This window comes from Rhinoderma darwinii, chromosome 3 (assembly GCF_050947455.1).
Source record: "Rhinoderma darwinii isolate aRhiDar2 chromosome 3, aRhiDar2.hap1, whole genome shotgun sequence".
Lineage (NCBI taxonomy): Eukaryota > Metazoa > Chordata > Amphibia > Anura > Rhinodermatidae > Rhinoderma > Rhinoderma darwinii.
The window spans coordinates 64,176,051-64,199,267 of record NC_134689.1 but is presented as its reverse complement, the minus strand read 5'-3'; the positions used below and the strand labels follow the sequence as shown (position 1 = coordinate 64,199,267).

The 23,217-nt window shown below is 44.3% G+C and overlaps 1 protein-coding gene and 1 long non-coding RNA gene across 6 annotated transcripts in view; one reads left to right on the top strand and one right to left on the bottom strand.

The window, feature by feature from the left end:
• Positions 1–23,217, top strand: part of LOC142748949 (gamma-aminobutyric acid receptor subunit pi-like) — a 628,889-nt gene that overhangs the window by 260,005 nt on the left and 345,667 nt on the right. For 3 of the 4 annotated variants that reach the window (XM_075856382.1, XM_075856380.1, XM_075856381.1), the window contains one exon: positions 5,921–5,988. In XM_075856382.1, coding sequence (XP_075712497.1) covers positions 5,921–5,988 — 68 coding nt within the window. Of the gene's footprint in view, positions 1–5,920; positions 5,989–19,156; positions 19,255–23,217 lie in introns of all 4 variants that reach the window. The other variant, XM_075856383.1, reaches the window with a different exon arrangement.
• LOC142748951 (uncharacterized) overlaps positions 3,974–23,217 on the bottom strand; it is a 106,172-nt gene continuing 86,928 nt past the window's right edge. The window contains exons 3-4 of one of the 2 annotated variants that reach the window (XR_012882340.1): positions 10,015–10,144; positions 3,975–4,058 (exon numbers count right to left, since the gene is read on the bottom strand). This is a non-coding gene — a long non-coding RNA (uncharacterized LOC142748951). Of the gene's footprint in view, positions 4,059–10,014; positions 10,145–23,217 lie in introns of both variants that reach the window. The other variant, XR_012882339.1, reaches the window with a different exon arrangement.

Below are 23,217 nucleotides of genomic sequence, written 5' to 3'. Positions count from 1 at the left end.
ACAGCGCTCCCCCTTGTATATAGTGCCACACAGCGCTCCCCCTTGTAAATAGTGCCACACAGCGCTCACCCTTGTATATAGTGCCACACAGCGCTCCCCCTTGTATATAGTACCTCACAGCGCTCACTCTTGTATATAGTGCCATACAGCGCTCCGCCTTGTATATAGTGCCTCACAGCGCTCCCCCTTGTATATAGTGGCACAAGGTTATGTACGCATTTAAAAACTTTATATTATAATTATATATATATATATATATATATATAGTATGTGTGTGTATCAGTGTGATTGATTGATTTTATTAAAAAAGATTTTTACTTTTTGAGATACGGCTGCTTTGTATCCTGTATCCGTCAGGTCAGCAGGACTGACAGGATCAGTGACACGCAGGATCCACCTCAAATCTATCATATCTAAGATTATAATTTAGTGCAGGGCCCGTTTCACTGATCCCGTCAGTCCTGCTGACCTGACGGATACAGGATACAAAGCAGCTGTATCTCAAAAAGCGAAAATATTTTTTAATAAAACGTAATTACAAAGTTGCACCAAACACACATTTTTATTAAAAAAAAATAAAACCGACGTGATTTTTGCGACGTTTTTTCCGTAGACAATGCAGGTTTAGTTTTTTATCGTTTTTATACACACCTTTTTTGCTATTTTAGAACTTTTATTCATAAAGTTTGAATATAATAGTAAAAAAATAAGCTTTTTTTACGTTTCAGCTATTTTTTTTGGTAATAACATAGTTTTACCCTAAAATAGACCTTTTATTTGTGATCGTCATTGTCTACCGTAAATTTTTATATATTACATGTCTATATTAGGGTAATTGGGTCAGCACTAGCGTTACAACAATGATGGGCGGGGGGAACGTTTTTTTTTGGGGTGGGTATTTTCTGTGTATTTATTATTAAATTTTTTTTTTGCACTTTACTTTATTATTTTTTTATTACTATGGTCTGTCCCCCAAAGGTCAAAGAAGACCTTTGGGGAACTTTATATATTTTTTTTCTTTCTTTTACACCATGTTTTTCCACTGTAACTGGGGAAATCAGCCCTCTCATAGTGACGATTGTCACTAATAGGGCTGTGCTGGGTCTAGTAAGACCCAGCAGCAGCCTGCCACTAATGGCACCCGGCGATCATGTGACCAGTCACATGATCACCGGGAGGAATAGAGACAGCGCCGCTGCTGCTGTCTCTATTCCTTTAAACAGCGTTCATTGAGCGCTGTGTAAAAATATATCAGAGAAGACAGAAGCAGCTAAAGCTGCTTCTATCTTCTCCTCAGGGTCCCCGGCAGTCACTTACTGCCGGAGACCCGACATTCAGCTTCCCGATCGCGCGGGCAGCAAGTTAAAACCCGAGCCGTAGAAAGTCTATGGCTCCTCCCCATCTTCGGAAGTTAGCAGCGCTAGCGCGCTGAATAGGTTTACATGTCGATGTGCGGTTCGGGCTGCCATGGGCCCCCTGCGGCCGCCCGAATCGCCCATATGATAATCCGCCACTGGTTGAGCCACTGTATTTAATCCTATCCATAGCTATAGGGTCAGAGTGCTATAGATATGCTCTCTCATATATATATATATATATATATATATATATATACACACACATACATATACACACATATACATACACGCACACACATTTTTTTGGGTGGTGGACATATGTTAGTGCAAGGATACTTACTGCTGGGGCCCTGTACCTAAGTCTATTATGTGTGATACTGACTGATGGGGCATTGTATCTAAGTCTATCATGTGTGATACTGTCTGCTGGGCCATGTGTCTAAGCCTATCATGTATGATACTGTCTGCTGAGACAGGGAGGGTATGTGGGACTACCTACAAGGGACTGCGTAGCACTGTCTCTAAGGGGTATGTATGGCAGGGGGGCTGGGTGTGGAACTATACAGGGGGGATTGTGACACTATATACAAAGGGCATTGTGTGGGGAACGCTCTACAGGTGTCCTTAATTAGAGCCCCGAGACATAACTTTGCTACATTTATAGAAATGCCAAATTTGCCCCTGAGGTTTAGTATAAGGATACTTACTGCTGGGGCCCTGTATCTAAGGCTACATTCACACGAGCATGACAGATTTCCGCGAGTAAAAAGCGTGTGTAAATCTGGTCGTGTGCGTTGTGTTTTGCATCAGTGTGCTTTGCGTGTGGCATGTTTTTCATGCCCTTACAAGCACTTTGTTTTTCAATGTAATTGATGCGTGAAACACGGACAGCACACAGATGTCGTGTGTGTGCCGTCTGTGGCTTTCACGCACCCAATCACTTCAATGGGTGATTAGGTGCTTGAAAATGCACCAAACTAGGACATACAGTGAGTATCACGCAAAGGACATTCGCTACATGAAAACTCTCTTACTGGGCCCCCCCCCCCCGCAAACTTCTCATGGCCGACGGTTCGCAGCTTTCAGCTGCATCGCTGGGTCTCCTAAGTGACCCAACAATGCAGCACTAGCAGCCGCGGCGTCACTAAGGCTGGGTTCGCACACACTATTTACGGACGTAATTCGGGCGTTTTAGCATTGAATTACGTCCGAAAATGCGGCTCAAAAGCGTTGGCAAACATCTGTGAATTCATTTGAATGGGTCTTACGATGTTCTGTGCCGACGGTCATTTTTTTTACGCGCCGCTGTCAAAAAGACGCCCGCGTCAAAGAAGTGCCTGTCACTTCTTCAGACGTAAATGGAGCCGTTTTCCATGGAGTCCATAGAAAAACAGCTCCAATTACGTCCGTAATGGACGCAGCGAAAGACGCCTGCACATGCCATTACGGCTGAAATTACGGTGCTGTTTTCTCCTGAAAACAGCACCGTAATTTCAGCAATAATGGATGCTGTCGTGTGAACATACCCTCAGGGCTTAAAATGTCAGGGGAAATAGCCCCAATACATATGTGTCCGCCCAAAAATAAGTGTGTATATGAGACAGCATAGCATATCTATAGCACTACGACCCTATAAACTATGGATAGGATTAGATACAGTGGCTCAGAAGGCAGTATCACACAAGATAGGATTAGATACAGTGGCCCAGCAGACAGTATCACACATGATAGGATTAGATACAGCGGCTCAACAGACAGTATCACACATGATAGGATTAGATACAGCAGCTCAGCAGACAGTACCACACATGATAGGATTAGATACCGTGGCTCAGCAGACAGTACCACACATGATAGGATTAGATACAGTGGCTCAGCAGACAGTATCACACAAGATATGATTAGATACAGGGCCCAGCAGACAGTATCACACATGATTGGATTAGATACACAGCTCAGCAGACAGTATCACACATGATAGGATTAGATACAGGGCCCAGCAGACAGTATCACACATGATACGATTAGATACAGGGCCCAGCAGACAGTATCACACATGATTGGATTAGATACAGGGCTCAGCTCGCTGACATTGCGTCTCCAGCGCTGGACCCAGGATAGGTAAGAATAATAATTTTGCTTCTTTATGTGTTACTGATTATTTTTGTGTGTTTGTGTTTTTTTTACAGGTTCGGTTGTTGGACTTCGGATTCGAGGACTTCAATGACCGCGTTTTTTTTATTCTCAATAAAATGGTTAATGAGGGTTGTGTTTTTTTATTTCAGCCTAGCATTACCAGGGTGGGAAGGGCCACTGTTTTTGGCCTTTCCCCTCCTGATAATACCAGCCTGCGGCCACCCCAGTGGCCGACCATCACTACAGATGGTCAGGTACTGGATCGTACCCGGCTCTTCCCAGCATCCCTGGTGGCGGTGGGTACCGGGGTAATAAAGGGGGTTAGTGTTCGCCTCTGCACCGGCTAACACTAAGCCCCGCCTTAGCAATGGACGCTGTCAATCAGCCGGCGGCCATTACTAAGGCGGTAGTAATATAGTTTAAAAAAAAACACAAAGACATAGAAAAAATATTTTATTGAAATAAAAAAAAACCCACACAGCCCTCATTAACCATTTTATTAATAATAATAAAAAAGCCGTCATCGAAGTAGTCCTGGAATCCGACGTAGTCCAAGGACCGAACCTGTAAGAAAACACACAAGAAAAACGATTAGTAACACATGTGTTAGGCCTCATGCACACGACCGTAGCCGTGTGCACGGCCGTGATTTTCGGGTCGGCCTGCTGCGGACTGTCAGCTGCAGGCCGCCCGCAGATCGCGGGACATGCACATGGCCGCCGCCATTGTTTTCAATGAGCCCGGACCGCAGAACCGGGCCGTAATAAGACATGCCCGTTCTTTCTGCGGTCCGGGCTCCCGGGCCGTTCAAGGACGGCAAACACTACGGTCGTGTGCATGGGTCCGCAACTATAACTACTAAATACTCAGAAACGACAGCATATTAACTAATAAATTACAGGGTATCTGTCACTTCTTTATGCTGCCCTCAGATAGAGCAGCATAAATATGTGACAGATTTTCTTAAGGTATCAATACAGAAAGTACAGTATATTGGAAAACTGTATGACTTTTCACTAAATAATGAAGAACCTTTATTTGCTGTAACCAGAATACCCCTTAAAAATAGAGGATATTAAGATCATAGACAAGGCCTTTTGCGGTTTTATTTGGAGGAACAAAATCTAAGGGTATGCTTCCAAAAACTTGCCAAAAGCATATGGAAGTATGACTTTGTCCTGCATCAGAATGTGTAACATAGCCAGTTTAATGACACTTATAGGTGATGCTCGTCCTCTGCTCTATTCAAGCTCCTTCTCATTGCGGGGGGTTGCTGTAAGAAGGAGCAGGGGTTCGGCCCCCCAGTGTTCAGACACTCATCACATTCTGGCTTGAAATACCTCTTTAAAATCCAAGGGTATCTCTCAATAAACTATCAGTGCCAAAAATGATTTGTGTGGCTTTGTGAGGCATCAGAATGTGTAACACAGCCAGTTTAATGATACCAGTGTGTGATTAAGTGATAGAAAGTAATAACTACATCAATTTGGAAATAGAAAAGGCTTTGATTGATAGTTCATCGTTAACTAATAGATTGCATTAAGAAAGAAAAAGAGAGAATTGGCCCGACTATTGCTGCACAAGTGTTAATTTAAAAATATTATTGAAAAATGGAAAATAGGAAAATGTTACCTATATGTGTATCACAGTATTTAGAAAGATGGGAACAAGCTACTCTGAAGAAAATAGGGGACATCAGGATCCTGAGGTGTCTAACATTAATTTGCACTTGTTCATGGACAGGGGAGTGTTAGTTATGGTGCAACATTTGTAGGCACCCTGGCAGACTGCATGGTCTAAGTTTCACTAGACAAAGAATTGTACCTTTCTTGAGCTTTTCCCCATTATAGTGGCTGAGGAGCTTTGGGGTCAGCGAATGGCAAACATTGGCAAGCATTATTTTTTGGACAAATAACACGGCAGTTGCTTAGATTGCTATTGGCTTGTTGCCAAATTCTTTACCCGTTATAGCACTATTTGGTTATACTGTGAATACATAAGCTAGGGATTGAGAATGCTATGTCTGATTACTTTCACTTTTCTGCACCCGAGAGTGGAAAAATCAAAGACCACTGCCCGGACCACTTGTAAAAGCTGGCAGAGGGGAGCTTGTAACACTTGTGAAAAAATATAGCTTGATTAAGATAAAGAAGGAGACTTTGGCCTCAAGTTTAATTTTGGAGAGTTTTTCTCACTGAAGTCTGCTAGCAGACATCTTGAAAACGATGAGGTATTGATACAGAAAGGATATTGTAAAATTGTATAACGTTTTATTATACACACAATTAAATTTAATTTGTAAAACCATAATACCTCTTTAATTCAACATAAATATATTAAAGTTGATTGATTTTTTTTATTATTATGGGTGATGTACTGTAAGCTGAGTCACCAACAATCATTAACAATGTTTATGTTCTCTTTAGAAAAGCCGATTGAAATCACAGTGACACTGGAAATTGCAAGCATTGCTTCTATTTCAGAAGACAACATGGTAAGCAATGTTGATCCAACTGGTTAGTGATCCAACTAAATGGTGACCTAAAAAACAAGTTGTGTTTTTGGTATTCAAGAACAAAATTATAAAAATAATCTATATCAACACCATCAGAATTTATGTTACCTGGGCACCCTGTCACTGATTTTCATGTTTGTTGTCTCTACTGACTCTTCCAGCTCCTGTTGAAAAGAACCTGTTAGGAAGATCATGCTACCCTAGCCGTGGGCAGCATGATTGATTCACAGGTGCCCTGATTATTTGAAGCTATGTTTTACTCTAAAGCACTGCAGTGTTTTAGGGAAATTGTAGTTTAAGAACTGGCTTGCGAACAGTGTTAAGTGTTGGGCTTGGAGAAGTGTCCGCTGGGTGGCTCCCCTTCAGCTCAGCATGATTGACAGGTCTCAGCGTTATTAGGGAGAGACCTGTAAATCATGCTGAGCTAGCTGCTGTTAATCTTGCTTCTGGAACCGCACTGATCACTAGAATGGGGATCCTGAGTCCTCTGTTTCTGCTCACTGCAAGACTGCAGTGAGGAGTTACATGACCACAATCAACCAATCAATGGCAATTAGAAACCAGCTCCAATATATAAATATAATTAAGAAGATACAATGGAGTATATAGAAAAAATAATTAATATTAATACATTACATCATTGTATAAGAATTTGGATGAAAGTGTCTAAAATTAGACCCAAAATGTTTCCCTACTTAGTAGGGCAGGCCTCCAATCAGCCACTCTTTCAAGTGTTAACTCTTTTCAAATCAATTATTTGAAAACCATGGAGGTCGCTACCATGTACCAATTTAAAATGTCGAGGTGCACCGAATAGATTCCTTCTATTGTGATTTGCCACATCTCTACACATTATAAAACTGTAAACTTTGTGTGTCTGTACATTGAAAATATTTGCAAAATAAAATAATTGGGGGGTTGAAAGATAAGTGATAGAATGCATTAAGATAATTTTTAGAATTTTTGTCTGTTTGGCTGTTTGTTTGTGCACGCATCATGTAAAAACTACTGGAGGGGTTAACTTGAAGTAACAAAGTTTTTATTTCATTGCAATCGGTTCACTCAATCAGAAGATATGCAAATTGAATGTTTTCAAAAATTAATTTACATTGCATTGGTACAACAACAACAAACACATGCAAACCATGGCAACTAATCACCTTTTTACTTTCATTTTGTATTGTCTTGGAAAAATAGACATCAGTAGGTTGCTATGGGCAACTGCTCCAAATTTCATCTATACTGATTGTTATATAAGGGAGAGGTTGCAATCAATCAGATTGCTGCAAATTTTTCAAGCTGCCTCAGACAAATTACAGCTGTGATCTGACATTCCAACATTTGTCTGTATTGGATATTACACCGCTCGGTGCTTTCATGCACCTAGCTGCCTCAAAAAACGGTAATGTAATTTGTTGTGTCAGAGGGCTCGGACAGCGGCCTCTCGGTCTCAAGGGAGTAAATGCTTTCCAGAAAAAGATCTAATATTTCTCAATATAGCAGAAGTGCAAAAAGAATGAGACTAATTAGGTCTCAAGAATCTGAAGAAGATCATGAGGCAACTCTTACCGCAGCACAAGAACGTCAAGCCAGAACTTGCGCATCAGAAACTTCTACCCAGCGTGAGTCTCGGCTAAGTACACAGCGTGCTCACATAGCGGCCTGTCGGTCTCTGGAGAGTAATGAGGAACGCGAAGCACGACTATCTGCTGACCGACAGCGCCATGCATCGTCACGCGAATTTGAAACTTTCACCGACATATAATCTTGCTTGAGTTGTCAGAGAGCTCGCACAGCGGCCTCTCGACAGATTGAAAGTAGTGAAGAACGTGAAGCGCGATTAACCACCGATCGCAAACGTCACAACTATGGCCAGAGCTCTCAAAAGCAAAGACCAATATCAACGACGATTGGAATCAGCTAGAGAGCATTATGAACGCACCCGCCAAGTTAATGAAAGATATTTTTTTGACTGAAAGGGAAAGTGTAGATGAAATACGGCAGGCAGAAACAGCAGAACAACATCAATCACGCTTAGAGGCTGATCGAATTCGACACTCTCTTAATAGAATGTCTATTTCATCAGAAGATTCAGATTAGTCTCAGGGAGTATGGTGCGGCAAACAATGTTGTTTCTTGGGTCATTAAGGAAACAGCAGGTTTTATGTATTGCCCTAGGATTGACTATGCTGAATTAGCTTCCGTAGGTGGTATGGTCGTAATTTGCAATTTTTGCGGTGCTCTCAAATGGAGAAAAGAAGCAAATGGAATCTGTTTTTCAAGTGGTAATGTTCACATTGAAAATTTAAAGAACCTCCAGAGCGTATAAAACAACTTTTAAATGGTGACCATCCACAATCAAAACACTTCTTAGACAGCATCCGTTTATATAACAGCGCATTCCAAATGACATCTTTTGAGGCAAAACTAATTACAGAGGGACCATTTATGCCACCTTCAAGGTGCAAGGCCAAGTTTACCATCTCATCGGATCTTTGCTACCGCAAGATGAGCCAAAATGTCTTCAGATTTATTTTGTATCAGATTACAATGAACAGGCCAATATCAGAAATCAGAACCTTCCATAACTAAATAGTAACCTTACATCTCCATTTCAAAACATGCTGCATCAGGTGAATCAGTACATTCATAGTTTCAAAGCTGCATTACAGTCTATTCTGCAGGGGCAAAGCAATGATTACAAAATGATCATTAGCGCAGATAGACGTCCTGTTGCTGAACACCAAGGCAGGTATAATGGCCCCGCCACAGATGAAGTTGCAGTGGTTTTAGTTGATCAGGAGTGCGATAGGCGTGACATCGTGTTGCGCACTCAAAACGATCGCCTGCAACGCATTTTCGAAACACACAGAGCTTACGACGCCCTGCAATATACTTTAATATATTGCCACGGCGAAGATGGGTACAATTTTAGACTCTACCAAGTTAACCATACTACTAGGGTAACAAATTTTCATCAAAATATATCAGCCCAGCAATTTCATTCATACCTGCTGCAGATAAGGCGTAATTGTTTTATCTATTTGCAACGATTTCGAGGATTGTTCAGCCAATTTATTGTGGACATGTATGCGAAAATAGAGACTAAGCGTTTAGTGTACATACGCACTAGCCAGGCACGTTTGCGCACTGACGATTACATGCATCTGCGAGACGCCATGCAACAAGATAATAACGTGGAAAACTTAGAGCGATTAGTTATCCTGCCATCCAGTTTTACCGGTGGTCCACGTTACATGCATGAACGTACACAAGGTGCTTTCTGCTTCGTCCGAAAATACGGCCTGACCTTTTCATAATGTTCACAACTAATCCAAAGTGGTACAAAATTTCCCAAGAACTTCTCGCAGGACAGGCGTCTTATGATAGACATGACATTATAGCCAGAGTTTTCCATTTAAAACTAAAGTTGATGATCGACCTGACCACAAAACAAAAAGTTTTCGGTTAAGCTCTTTGTTTCATGTACAGCGTTGAGTGGCAAATGCATGGCTTGCCACACGCCCACATTCTCCTGTGGCTGGAAGAAAAAATTTGTCACGATGTTGTTGACACGGTCATAAGTGCTGAATTTCCTGACCGGAACGAGGATCAGATATTGCATGAGATTGTAAAGACGCACATAGTTCATGGGCCATACGGCGCTTTAAATAGAAACTCTCCTTGCATGCAAGTGGGTCATTGCTCTAAAAGATACCCTAGAGCGCTATTAGAGCAAAAGATGTCCGGGGAAAACGGTTATCTGTTGTATCATCGAAGATGACCCCCTACAAGGCGGTTTCACAGCTACAGTCAGGTTACATGGTCAAGAAATTGTTTTTTGAGAATCGATGGGTTGTACCATATTCACCGGTGTTATCAAGAACATTTCATTCTCAATGCTATTACTTACGATTACTTCTACATACCATGCGAGGACCTACTCCTTTTGCCGAATTGCGAAAGGTTGACGATATTGAATATCCTACTTACTAGGCTACTTACCGAGTGTGTCACTTGCTATATGGTGATCAGCATTGGGATGGCGCTTTGGCCGAAGCATGTTTCAGCGATAGTCCACATCGCTTGCGTCATTTGTTTGCCATTTTGCTGTTTTTTTGTGGACTTTTGGATGCTGCAAAAATATCAGGAAAAATGAGTTGAAGACTTTTTCAGTAATGCACAACCAAACAATATCGGCAAGCTGAATGACACGTTGCGTGAAAGTAATATGAATTGATGTTTGCTGGCTGTCATAATTACATCTATAGGGGGTAATCCTGTCTCTCAATATGGTATGCCCGCACCAGCTTTAGACGGGGAACACATTAACAGGGAGTATGCGGCAGAAATAAACTATAATCCAGCAGAACTGGCCGGAACATTGCAAAACGGTGTCTCGAGTCTGACAGCGGAACAGCGTATGATATTCGATCGCGTATGTCATAGCATAGATGGTACTTTGGGAGAAATCCTGTTTTTAGATGCAACCGATGGGACAGGAAAAACATTTCTCACCAAAGTCATCGTGGCCCAAATAAGTAATCAAAGTAAAATTGCTCTTGCTGTCGCTTCATCGGACATAGCAGCCACATTGTTGCCCAGAGGCAAAACCGCTCATACAATGTTCAAGATTCTGATTGACTTGAATCTAACGGAAAACCCAGTGTGTAATGTTTCTAGAAACAGCGACAAAGCAAGGATTCTACGCTATTGCTGCTTAGTAATATGGGACGAGTGCACTATGGCAAACCATAAAGCGGTAGAAGTAGTAGGTAGAACCTTGCGAGATATCAGACAAAGTGACCGGCCCATGGATGGTATAACAATGCTTTTCGGTGACGATTTTAGGCAGACTTTGCCAGACATACCACGAGGAAAGAGGGAGATGAAATTAGAGCCTGCCTAAAGAGCTCAAGTCTGTGGCGCAACTTTATTCTGATGCATTAATCAATAAATATGTGGGCGCTAACAGGAGGCAACCCAAATGCACAAGAGTTTTCAGATTTATTACTAAAAATAGGTGACGGCGCGTATCCGCAAGAAGAAGGGAAAGTTATTTTGCCTGATAATTTATGTTTGTCACGTTGGGTGCGTGGACCCACTAGGCCGTACCGCCTTAACGGTATGGTAGCTGGCCAACAGGACACAGGCCAAAGTCTATAGTTCATATAGGTGTACCTGGGGTTGCTTCAGACAGTAGCAAGACAGGCTCGGATGGAACTTAGGCAGCAGGCAGACACCAGGCATGGTGTAGAAGGGCAGGCGTAGTACTCAGCACAGAACGACTCCAAATCAATACGGCGCTTGAACCAGGATAACTCGGGATACAGGTTGCAGGTAGCAGGAACGGGAACACTAGAAACTGGAAGACACTTAGGAGAACATTTGCAGAGACAAACTAGGGTAACGACACAACGCTCAGGTAATGCAGGAAGGAGCAGAGCCTTTCTTATAGTCTAGGGTGTTTATGGGCTAATTTGGTTTTTAAATCAGGTGCGTGTGCTGGCCCTTTAAGAACGGGCACGAGCGTGCGCGCGCACCCTACGGGACACAGCAGAGCGAAGCGGAAGTGAGCGCTGACATTTCCTGAGGAGGAGACGGGGACCAGCGCTCACTGATCCATGGCTGCAACCGCCAGGAGGTAAGCAAACCTGGCAGCCCGCGGCCATGGGCATGACAGTATTCCCCCCTCTTATGCACCCCCCTTTTGAGGCCAGAGTGAGAGAGAAACCTCTTCAGGAGGGTAGGAGCACTGAGGCTCTACTCTGGCTCCCAGGATCTCTCTTCAGGACCAAACCCCCTCCAATCCACCAAATTAAAGTTTTTTCCACCCACTTTTTTGGTGTTCAGAATTCCTTAACCTCAAAAGTATCTGATGAACCGCTGGGAGCCACTTCAGGAGTAGAAATCTTGGAGAAGCGGTTCAAGACCACAGGCTTCCGAAGGGAGACATGGAAGGAGTTGGGGATCTTGAGGGTAGGAGGCAGCCAAAGCTTATAGGAGACCGGGTTGATCTGGAAGGGTCCGAGGAACCTGGAAGCAAATTTGTAAGATGGCACCCTCAGCCATATATTTCTGGAGGACAGCCAGACTTTGGTACCTGGAGAAAACTGGGGAGGTTCTCTTCTCCTTGTGTCTGCCTTACGTTTCATGTGGTCCACCGCCAGCAGAATGGAGGATCGGGTCTGCTGCCAGATCCGCAGTAAGTTCCTAAAATCGGAATAAGCTACGGGCACTTCGGTCATAACGGACACCGGGAGAAGAATTTGTGGGTGTTGGCCGTAGACTATGAGGAATGTGTATTTCTTGTGAACTTGCTAGTATGATTATTATATGAGAACTCGGCCCAAGGAAGAAGATGCAGCCAGTCATCATGCTGCTTGGAGATGAAGTGTCGTAGGTAGTTCTCCATGATTTGGTTGATCCTCTCGACTTGACCTTGGACTGAGGATGGTAGGCCGAGGAAATGTCCAACTTTACATTGAGGAGTTTACAGAGGGCTCTCCAGAACTTTGAGGTGAAATGAACCCCCCGATCAGACACGATATGCCGAGGCAAGCCATGCAGGCGGAAGATGTGTTGGATGAAGAGGACGGCCAGTTGAGAAGCAGAAGGTAGACCAGTTAGCGGAACAAAGTAAGCCATCTTTGAAAATCAGTCCACCACTACCCAGACCGCACTGCATCCCGTAGACGGAGGCAGGTCCGTCACAAAGTACATTGCTATATGCTGCCAGGGAGCATTGGGTACAGGCAGCTGCAGGAGCAGGCCAGCAGGTTTGGAGGGAGCAACCTTGTTAGCTGAGCACACCGAGCAGGATGAAACAAAGTCAATGATGTCTTCGAGCAGCGTGGCCCACCAAAATTGACGGGCAATCAGGTCTCGGCTTTTACGGGTACCCGCGTGACCTACCAGTCTGGAGCTGTGTCCCCAGCGGAGTATTCTCCCTCTGTCAACCAGGCGCACAAAAGTCCTCCCCGGAGGGATGTCTCTAACCTGCAGAGGGTTGACAGAGACAATGCAAGATGGGTCAAAAATACTTTTTGGAGACTCCATGGAGTCCTTTGTCTCGAACGACCTGAAAAAGGCATCGGCCCTCAAATTCTTGTCGGCCGGATGGTACTAGAGCTCAAACTGGAACCAGGCAAAGATCAGCGACTACCTGGCCTGACGAGGATTCAGTCTTTGGGCCGTCTGGAGATAGGTGAGGTTCTTGTGGTCCATGAATATGAAGATGGGATGAACTGCGCACTCTAGAAGCTTTCTCCACTCATCCAGGTCCAATTTGATGGCTAATAACTCCCGATCCCCAATCGGGGATCTGTGTTCTGTGGAAGAGAAGAGATTAGAGTAATAGCCACATACCATTGTCTTGCCCTTGGACCCTCTCTGGAACAGGAGTGGACCGGCACCATCAGAGGAGGCGTCCACCTCCAACGAAAACTATCGAGATACATCTGGATGATGGGGGATAGAGACTGACGTGAAGACACTCTTCAAGCTATTAAATGCGGATTCTGCCTCTGGAGTCCACACCTTGGTGTTCATGCCTTTCTTTGTAAGGGTAGAGATAGGATATGTCAGTGAGGAGAAGTTTGGAATGAACTGTCTGTAGAAATTAGCGAATCCCAGGAAGCGCTGTATGGACCTCAGGCCTTGAGGGCGTGGCCATCTTGGACGGCCTTTACCCTCTCAGGATCCATCTTGAGGCCTTGATCTGAGGTGTTGTAGACCAGGAAGGGTAGAGCATTTTTCTCAGACACGCACTTCTCTAACTTGGCATACAGGCGATTCTCCCTTAACCGCAGCACAACTTGACGAACATGTCTCTGATGAGTCATAGGATCTGGAAAAAGAAATCAAGATGTCATCAAGATAGACCACAACACAGACATAGAGGAGGTCACAGAATATGTCATTAACGAACTCTTGGAAAACCTTGGGAACATTACACAGGCCGAAGGGCATTACTAGATATTCATAGTGTCTGTCACGGGTGTTAAATGCCGTCTTCCATTCGTCACCCCGTCAAATCCGGATTAGGTTATAAGTCCCCTGCAGGTCTAACTTCGAAAAAATGTGGGCTCCTCATATGCAATCAAACAGTTCAGAAATCATTGGCAATGGATATCTATTTTTTACTGTGATCTGGTCGAGACCCCGGTAGTCGATGCAGGGGCGCAGAGAGACATCCTTTTTCCTGACGAAGAAGAATCCGGCTCCTGCCGGGGAGGAAGACTTCCATGTGAATCCCGTCTCCAAGTTCTCCTTAACATAGGCAGACATGGACAGAGTCTCTGGCAAGGAGAGAGGATATACCCTACCACGGGGAAGGGATGCACCAGGAACCAGCTCGATAGGACAGTCATACGCCCGGTGTGGGGCAGCATCTCCGCCTTTTTCTTGCTAAAGACATCCGAGAATGCAGAAAAATTACAAGGCAATCCTGCTATGGACTGAAGCAGCGGTTGAGACACTCGGAACACCACTGGAGAACCTCTCCAGAATTCCAGTCCAGGACAGGAGCATGTAGTCGGAACCAAGGCAGGCCCAGCAGGACAGGGTTGATGGTCTTAGCCAGGACAAAGAATGAGAGGAGCTCGGAATAGAGGGCTCCCACTTGGAGCCTCAGCGGCTTGGTCACAGTTACCACCGGGTCTGACAGAGGTAGTCCACTCAAAGATGTAACCATCAAAGGCCTCTCCAGAGGGGTTGTGGGCAACTGGAGAAGATCCACCAGGTCTCTCTGAATTAAGTTTTCTGTGGATCCAGAGTCCAGATAAGCAGAGACCCGGTGCGTTTTTACGACAGACATTATGGTCACGGGAATTGACAATTTAGAGAAAAGACCTTCTTCACCCAGGGTTGTCTCTCCAACCAACCCTAGGCTCTGGGGCTTTTGGGGTCACAGACACACAAGATGGCCTCCGAGGCCACAATACAGACCCGAAGTGCGTCTGCGTTGTCTCTCCAGGGTAAACAGCTGGAGATGGTTTATCTTCATATATTCCTTTGGAGGAACAGCTGATGAGGACAGCAGAGGTTGCTGCAAAGTAGGAACCGGGCTAGGGAGTCCTCCCTCCCGGCGAGCCTCTTGGAACCATTGTCCTTATACCAATCCGGGCAGCCAGAAGGATGAGGTCATCCAGGGTAGACGGCAGATCTCGGACGGCAAGCTTGTCCTTAATCTCAGGAGACAGTCCCTGCCAGAATGTAGCCCCCAAGGCCTCATTGTTCCACAACATTTCTCCCACCAGGGTGCGGAAGTGGATGGCGTACTCGCCCACAGAAGTGTTTCACTGGTGTAGGTTCAACAAGGAGGTCGGCTGCCGACGAGACTCGTCCAGGCTCCTTAAACACTGTGTGAAATGTCCGTAGGAACCCCTGGAAGTCACGAGTCACTGATCCTTGTCTGTTTCAGATACGGTTCGCCCATGCTAGGGCCCTACCGGTGAGGAGAGAGATGATGAAAGACACCCTCGCGCCATCAGTCGAAAATGCCCTTGCATACAGGCTATAGTGGATCTGGCACTCGTTCAAAAATCCACGGCAGGTCTTCGCGTCTCCATCGTAAAGGTGAGATAGCGGCAAAGAAAATTGAGGATCAGCACTGCCAGGAGGTGTAGCCGGAGGAGCTCTACTGCCAGGAATTGTAGGAGGAGGAACGGCAGCGTGCACCTCCAGCCGATGTGTAATAATGTTCAATGCCTGGAGGTGTTGGTCCTGTTGGGACCGGAGGTCTAGCATATCCACCCGCATCTCTTGTGATATCATCACGGTCTTGGATTGACCAGCAGGGTCCATGGCCTGAGCGTACTGTCACGGGTGCGTGGACCCACTAGGCCATACCGACTTAACGGTATAGCAGCTGGCCAGCAGGACAGAGGTCGAAGTCTATAGTTCGTATAGGTGTACCTGTGGTAGCTTCAGACAGTAGCAAGACAGGCTCGGATGGGACTTAGGCAGCAGACAGACACCAGGCATGGTGTAGCAGGACAGGCGTAGTACTCAGCGCAGCATGACTCCAACTCAATACGGCACTTGAACCAGGATAACTCAGGATACAGGTTACAGGTAGCAGGAACGAGAATGCTGGGAACTGGAAGACTCTTGCACAGCGGAAGTGAGCGCTGGCGTCTCCTGTGGAGGAGACGGGTACCAGCGCTCACTGATCCATGGCTGCGGCCACCAGGAGGTAAGCAAACCTGGTGGCCCGCAGCCATGGGCATGATAATGTTGTACTGTTCCATCAGTGCAAGACCTAATTTCTTCTGTGTATGGTGACCCAACGAAAATAACAAATCATGAAAACACTTGGCTATGCAAAAGAGCTATTTTGACCCCTCGCAACGACCAGGCAGCAGCAATAAACACTGCAATATTGACGTGTGTTCATGGGGAAAGTGCAGAATATATCTCTATCAACACAGTCATTGAACAAGAAGATGCTACCAACAATCTGGTGGAATTTTTCAATTCCCTAAGCACACCCGGTCTTCCGTCACGCAAAATTAATTTAAAAGTCGGCGTCCCCATAATTCTCCTTAGAAATTTAAGCCCACCAAAACTATATAACGGCACCCGACTAAAAATCACAAATCTACAACAAAATGTGTTATAAGCTGAGATTTTAACAGGATGCGGCGCAGGTAATAGCGTTTTTATACCCAGAATCCCCCTCATTCCACATAATTTTCCCTTCAGTTTTAAATGTGCACAGTTTCCTGTCAGCTTATGTTACGCTATGATCATCAACAAAGCGCAAGGCCAAATACTGCGCGTTACAGGTGTGGACCTCAGTGTCCGCTGCTTTGCACACGGCCAGCTCTCTGTGGTCTCTCTCCCGTGTTAGCAACTCCACCAATCTTTATGCACATATCCCTGGTGGTTCTACTGCTAACATTGTTTACAGGGAAGCGTTGTTGTAGTGAACCTGACTACTGAAAGAAAACGATTTTTAACCCCTTAGTGACTAGGCCTGAAAGTGCCTTAATGACCAAGCCAGATTTTGGAAATCTGGAATGTGTAACTTTATCAGATAATAACTCTGCAATCGTTTTGCATATCCAAGTAATTCTGACATTGTTTTTTCCTCACATGTTGTACTTTATTTAGGTGGTAAAAATAGACGGATACAATTTGCGTAAATGAATAAAAAATTACAAAATGTATTACATTTTGAATTTTTTTTACCTTTTCCCTATTTTTAACTGAAATATGTCACATTTATACATACATACTGCACACCTTTTTTTTAATTAAATATATACTTACATCTCTCTAGTGTATTTTAGCAGCTGTTTTGAAAACTTTTTTTTTTTAGCAATTTAGGAAACTTACATCTGTTACAATAATTTTATACATTTTGAAGTACATTTTTTTTCCTGCACCAAGCCAAGTTTTCAGTGGCTCATAGGTGTCAGAATGTTGGAAACCACCAAAAATGACCCCATTTTTAAAACTACACCCCTTAAGGTATTTTTTAAGGGGTGTTGTAAGTATTTTGACCCCACAGTTTTTTTGTAAGAATTCATGCAAAGCAGGTGCAGAATATTATTTTCTAATTTTTTTCCACAAATGTATAATTTTAAAGACAAATTTGTTTGTAAAGCGAACATGAGAATGAAGAAACACACCCCAAAATCCATCACCCTGTTTCTCTTGTATTCAAAAATACCCCCATTGTGGCACTAATGTGCTGCCTGGATACACGGCAGGGCCCAAGAGGAAGAGAGCACCCTGTGGCTTTCAGGACACATATTTTTCTTGAAAATATTCTAATCCCCAATACACATTTGGAGAGGCTTTGAGCTGCCAGAACGATAGAAATCCCCCATAAATTACCCCATTTAGAAAACTAGACCCCTTAAGTTATTTATCTAGGGGTGTAGTGAGTGTTTTGGCCCCACAGTTTCTCGATGAATTTAATGCACAGCAGGTGAAAAAAATTATAATTTCACTTTTTCAACAAATGTACCATTTTAAAGACAGATTTCTTTGTAAAGCGAACATGAGAATGAAGAAACACACTGTTTCTCCTGTGTTCAAAAATACCCTCATTGTGGCCCTAATATGCTGCCTGGATATTCGGCAGGGCCCAAAAGGAAGGGAGCACCCGGTGGCTTTATGGACACATATTTTGCTTGAAAATGTTCTAAGCCCCACTGCATATTTGGAGAGGTTTGGAGCTGCCAGAACGACAGAAATCCCACATAAATGACCCCATTTAGAAAACTAGACCCCTTAAGGTATTTATCTAGGGGTGTAGTGAGTATTTTTACCCCACAGTTTTTCCTATGAATTTAATACACAGCAGGTGAAAAAAAAAATTATTTCACTTTTTCAACAAATGTACCATTTTAAAGACAGATTTCTTTGTAAAGCGGACATGAGAATGAAGAAATACACCCCAAAATCTATCACTGTTTCTCCTGTGTTCAAAAATACCCCCATTGTGGCCCTAATGTGCTGCCTGGATACGCGGCAGGGCCCAAAAGGAAGGGAGAACCTGGTGGCTTTCAGGACACATATTTTGCTTGAAAATGTTCTAGGCCCCACTGCACATTTGGAGAGGCTTTGAGCTGCCAGAACGATAGAAATCCCCCATAAATGACCCCATTTAGAAAACTAGACCCCTTAAGGTATTTATCTAGGGGTGTAGAGATACACAACCATAAATGTAAAAAGGAGGAATTAACGGGAATTCTCAGATAATATGGATATATATTGTTTTATGCAAATTTTTAATACATTTTCAAAGGTAGTGATAGAAAAATATATCTGTGTAAATCGGCTGCAGTGTTAGAAATATATTGCATTCTTATCTTGGGAGGCCATGCAGAAGAAAAGCGATGCTATTTTCTAGAAGGGGGGCGAAAGGGCCTAGAAATGATTTTTGACTGTCTATATGACTATGTCTTGCTAACAAAGCAGATTGTCCCACATTTGTATCATTCTGATGCCGTTGTGAACAGCGTTCTGGTCTGATGTGTAACAAATAATAGCGGAAAAAATAATCTGTACTGAGGTGAAGGGCAATATATACAAATGGAGGAAAATGTATCCAACTATGTTGCAAACTCGAGTCTGTTCACTAGATAGAAGAACACCTGCAGGGCTGTCATGACAAGCTTTTTTTTTTCAGTGACTGGTTGTACAACGTCTCTTTAGCTCCATCAATGCTTATGAGGGACGAACGTGCCAAGTGACGCTGTACACCATAACAAGCCCCTGCCCGGCAAGGTAGGAACCGCTATGTGAACAAAACAACCAATCACCTACAGAATATATAGAGGGGCAGTGTCTAAAACCATCTATAGGAACAGTAAAGGATCACTAATCCCCAAAATGATGTCAGTATTTCCAGAATGATTGTCGGGTGTACTACGTCCAGTAAGAACCCGAACAAAACTGTAACAAAGCCCATGGTGTATTGATAAGGAACAGCTTGATTATTAGACATTCTCCAAATAAAAAAAGATCATGCCCGTATCACGGTACAGAATTAGGAATGTAACAGCTGTATGTTGCAGGACATAGTCATAAGAACAGTCAAAATAAAAAAATTGTGGATGTGGGATTTTGTACTGGACAATTAATTCCAGGACTTGATCACCCACAAATAAAAATAAAAAAATCAAAAGGGGTAAAATTAGTTTCACGGTCTGAATAAAATGTGCTCTACAACCTCTCCCACAATAAATAATCCCTACTTGGAAAGCCCACAAACGAAAAAGAAAATATAAAGAAATTGACTCACTAAAAAGACCCCCCACCCAGTGGCGTAACGACCGATATAGCAGCCATAGCGGCTGCTACGGGGCCCGCAGCATGAGGGGGCCAGTGCCACCCGCCGGCATGGGCCCCCCCCCCCCATGGCCGTAGGCTGCTATGGCTGCTATGGCTGCTACAACGCGACACCACTGAAGGGGTTGTTCCTACAAAACACATGTATCCCCTATCCACAGGAGAGGGGAGACATGTGTGATCACTGGGACGCCCAGCGATAAAGCGAACAGTCCCCCGAAGTTCTCCATGACAAACCTCAAACTTCCAGGGTCTGTCTGCAGCTCCATAGAAATTAATTGTGCACTTGTCGCGCTTGTGCACATACGTGACAAGCGCACCTTTCATTTTTATTGAACTGCACAGACGCCGGAAGTCCGAGATTTGTCATGGAGAACTTCGGGGGACTTTTGGTCCCCCGCTCTCCTTATTGCTGCCAGCGATCACACATGTATCCCCTGTCTTGTGGATAGGGGATGCATGTCTTTTGTAGGGCAAACTATAGGCCATTTTTTTTTTTTGGGGGGGGGGGCTATTATCTACAGGGGGTCTGTATGACGTTATCTACAGGGGGTCTGTATAGCGTTATCTACAGGGGTGGGGTCTGTATGGTGTTATCTACAGGGGGGTTCAGTATGGTGTTATCTAGAGGGGGGTCTGTATGGCATTATCTACAGGGGGTGGTTCTTTATGTCGTTATCTACAGGGGGGCCTGTATGGCGTTATCTACAGTGGGGACTCTGTATGGCGTTATCTACAGTGGGGACTCTGTATCGCATTATCTACAGGGGGTCTGTATGGCATTATCTACAGGGGGGCTGTATGGCGTTATCTACACAGGGGCTGTATGGCGTTATCTACAGGGAGGATTTGGGGCTGTAAGAGGTTATCTACAGGGGGCTGTATGGCGTTATCTACAGTGGGGGCTGTATGGCGTTATCTACAGGGGGGATTTATGGCGTTATCTACAGGGGGCTGTATGGCGTTATATACAGGGGGGATTTGGGGCTGTAAGACGTTATCTACAGGGGGCCTGTAAGGCGTTATCTACAGGGGGCTGTGTATGGCCCTATCTACAGGGGGCTGTGTATGGTGCTATCTATAGGGGTGGCGCTGTGTGGTGGAATCTATAGGGAGGCACTATCTACAAGGGGGGGTTGTGTGTTACCCAGCGAGAGGGGGGCCCCAGTCAAAATTTTGCTATGGGGCCCAGTCTTTCCTAGTTACGCCCCTGCCCCCACCCATTTTTTTTGTTAAATGCTAGTAATTTGAAACTGTGTGAAAGGTTTCGAAACAGGGGTAGTTACAAAGGCCTGGTTTTGATGGACACATGGGGCAATAAAAGCGGGTATCCCTCCTCCTGCCATGCTTGCCAACACCTTTTTTGGGGCTATTTTTGGGTCTCAGTGGAAGGAACAGAGTGTAAAAAGTGGCTCTCTGAAAGCCTGCGCACATCCTCAGATTCGCAGGATTGTGCAGGTATAGTGGACTCAAAAAGGAGATGCTCAATGACCTTTTCCTGAAATTGAAGGACTGTATGCATAAAGCAACATCTATCCCATGAGTCTCCCCCCATCAAATAATAACAACCGACACTTAATTCTCTTTTAAAGTGGGGTTGACCCGGGGGTCGGCAACAGCTTTATTAATACAATAAAAATGTAAATAACATATTTACAAAATATATTCACACTAAATGACCTTAACATAGGTCAATAAACAACCTGCATGCCTGCCTAATCAAGGACATGTAGGTAAATCCCCTTCTACTACCGCCCGCTGTGACATTAAACACCACAACACCAAATATCCCAGCAAGACACCATTGTGCCCATAACAAACCCATAAACAACTTTTCGACCACCACGTGGAATACTAATTTCCCCCCCCTTTTTCTTTTATTTTTCTCTTCTTTTTTATTATTTTTTTTTTTTATAAAGTTTCTTTTTTTTTTTACCACACCTTCCAAATCACAGTAAAGTTTGAGGCCTCTTTCTTGTGTATTTTTTTTAATTTTTTTTATACAGATTCCAACACCCACCAACCAACGTATATCTTAAATAATACATTCATAAGGGAGGGAGGGAGGGAAAAATCCTGGAAAGAGGCCGCACACCAGGTAAGAAACCCTTATATCTCTTCCTTCTTTTCCATAAACCCACCCCTTCTCCTCCCCTAAACGCCCCCTGCCTAAACCTGACTCCCCCCCAAGTACCGAGTAGAGAAGGGGAGGGAGCCTATTAACCCCTCGCTTACCCCTTCGCCGCAACAGTCCCTGGCTCAGCGGCTATTCGCCTGTGAGCCCCCATGACTGTATGCATAAAGCAACATCTAACTTATGAGTCTCCCCCATCAAATAATAACAACCGACACTTAATTCTCTTTTAAAGTGGGGTTGACCCGGGGGTCGGCCACAGCTTTATTAATACAATAAAAATGTAAATAACATATTTACAAAATATATTCACACTAAATGACCTTAACATAATAGGATAGCAAGATTGGAGGTTTTCTTCAGTGCACAGTTTGCCATATGTATGCACGACTGGAGCAGGAGTTCCAGGGTGAATACCTCTGTGGCAGATGTGAGCATGTTGGTCACCTGGAAGCTCGTATTAGAGATCTGGAGGAGCAGAATGCAACACTGAGGAGGATAGACAATCTTGAGCTGAGCTTGCTGCTCACAGAGCATGCAGTTAGTGGGTTAGAACTGGAGGGTGAAGACATGGGTGAGCATGATCAGGTAAGTAGCTGGATTAATGTAGTTAGGGGCAGTAGAAAGGGGTCAAAGAAAAGGAAGGCCGATCCGGTTTCTGACATTCCAGGCAAAATTGCCAATTTGGGTGATGATGCGAGGGTGTCAGTCTCAGAAATGGCAGCCCTAGTGGATACTGATCTCCCTAACAGCCGGGAGAACAGCCCAGCTAGTAATCGGCGGGATGGTAATGCAGGTAAACCAAGACAATTGATAGTCATAGGGGATTCTATAATCAGGAAGACGGATAGAATAATTTGTCGCCAAGACCACCTCAACCGAATGGTTTGCTGTCTCCCTGGTGCCAGGGTTCGGCATGTGGTGGAACAGGTGGACAAATTGCTGGGAGGGGCTGGTGATGATCCAGCTGTCGTGGTCCATGTCGGTACCAACGTCACAATAAATGGTAGGTGGAGGAGCCTTAAGAATAATTTTAAAGAACTATGCCACAAGCTGAAGGGAAGGACCTACAAAGTAGTATTCTCAGGAATACTGCCTGTGCCATGCGCATTACAGGAAAGTCAGCGGGAGCTCAGGGAGTTAAATGCATGGCTGAAGTCTTGGTGTAGAGGAGAAGGATTTGGGTTCCTAGAGCCCTGGGCTGACTTTTCATTGGGGTACAAACTGTATTCTGCAGATGATTTGCACCTAAATGGAAGTGGGTC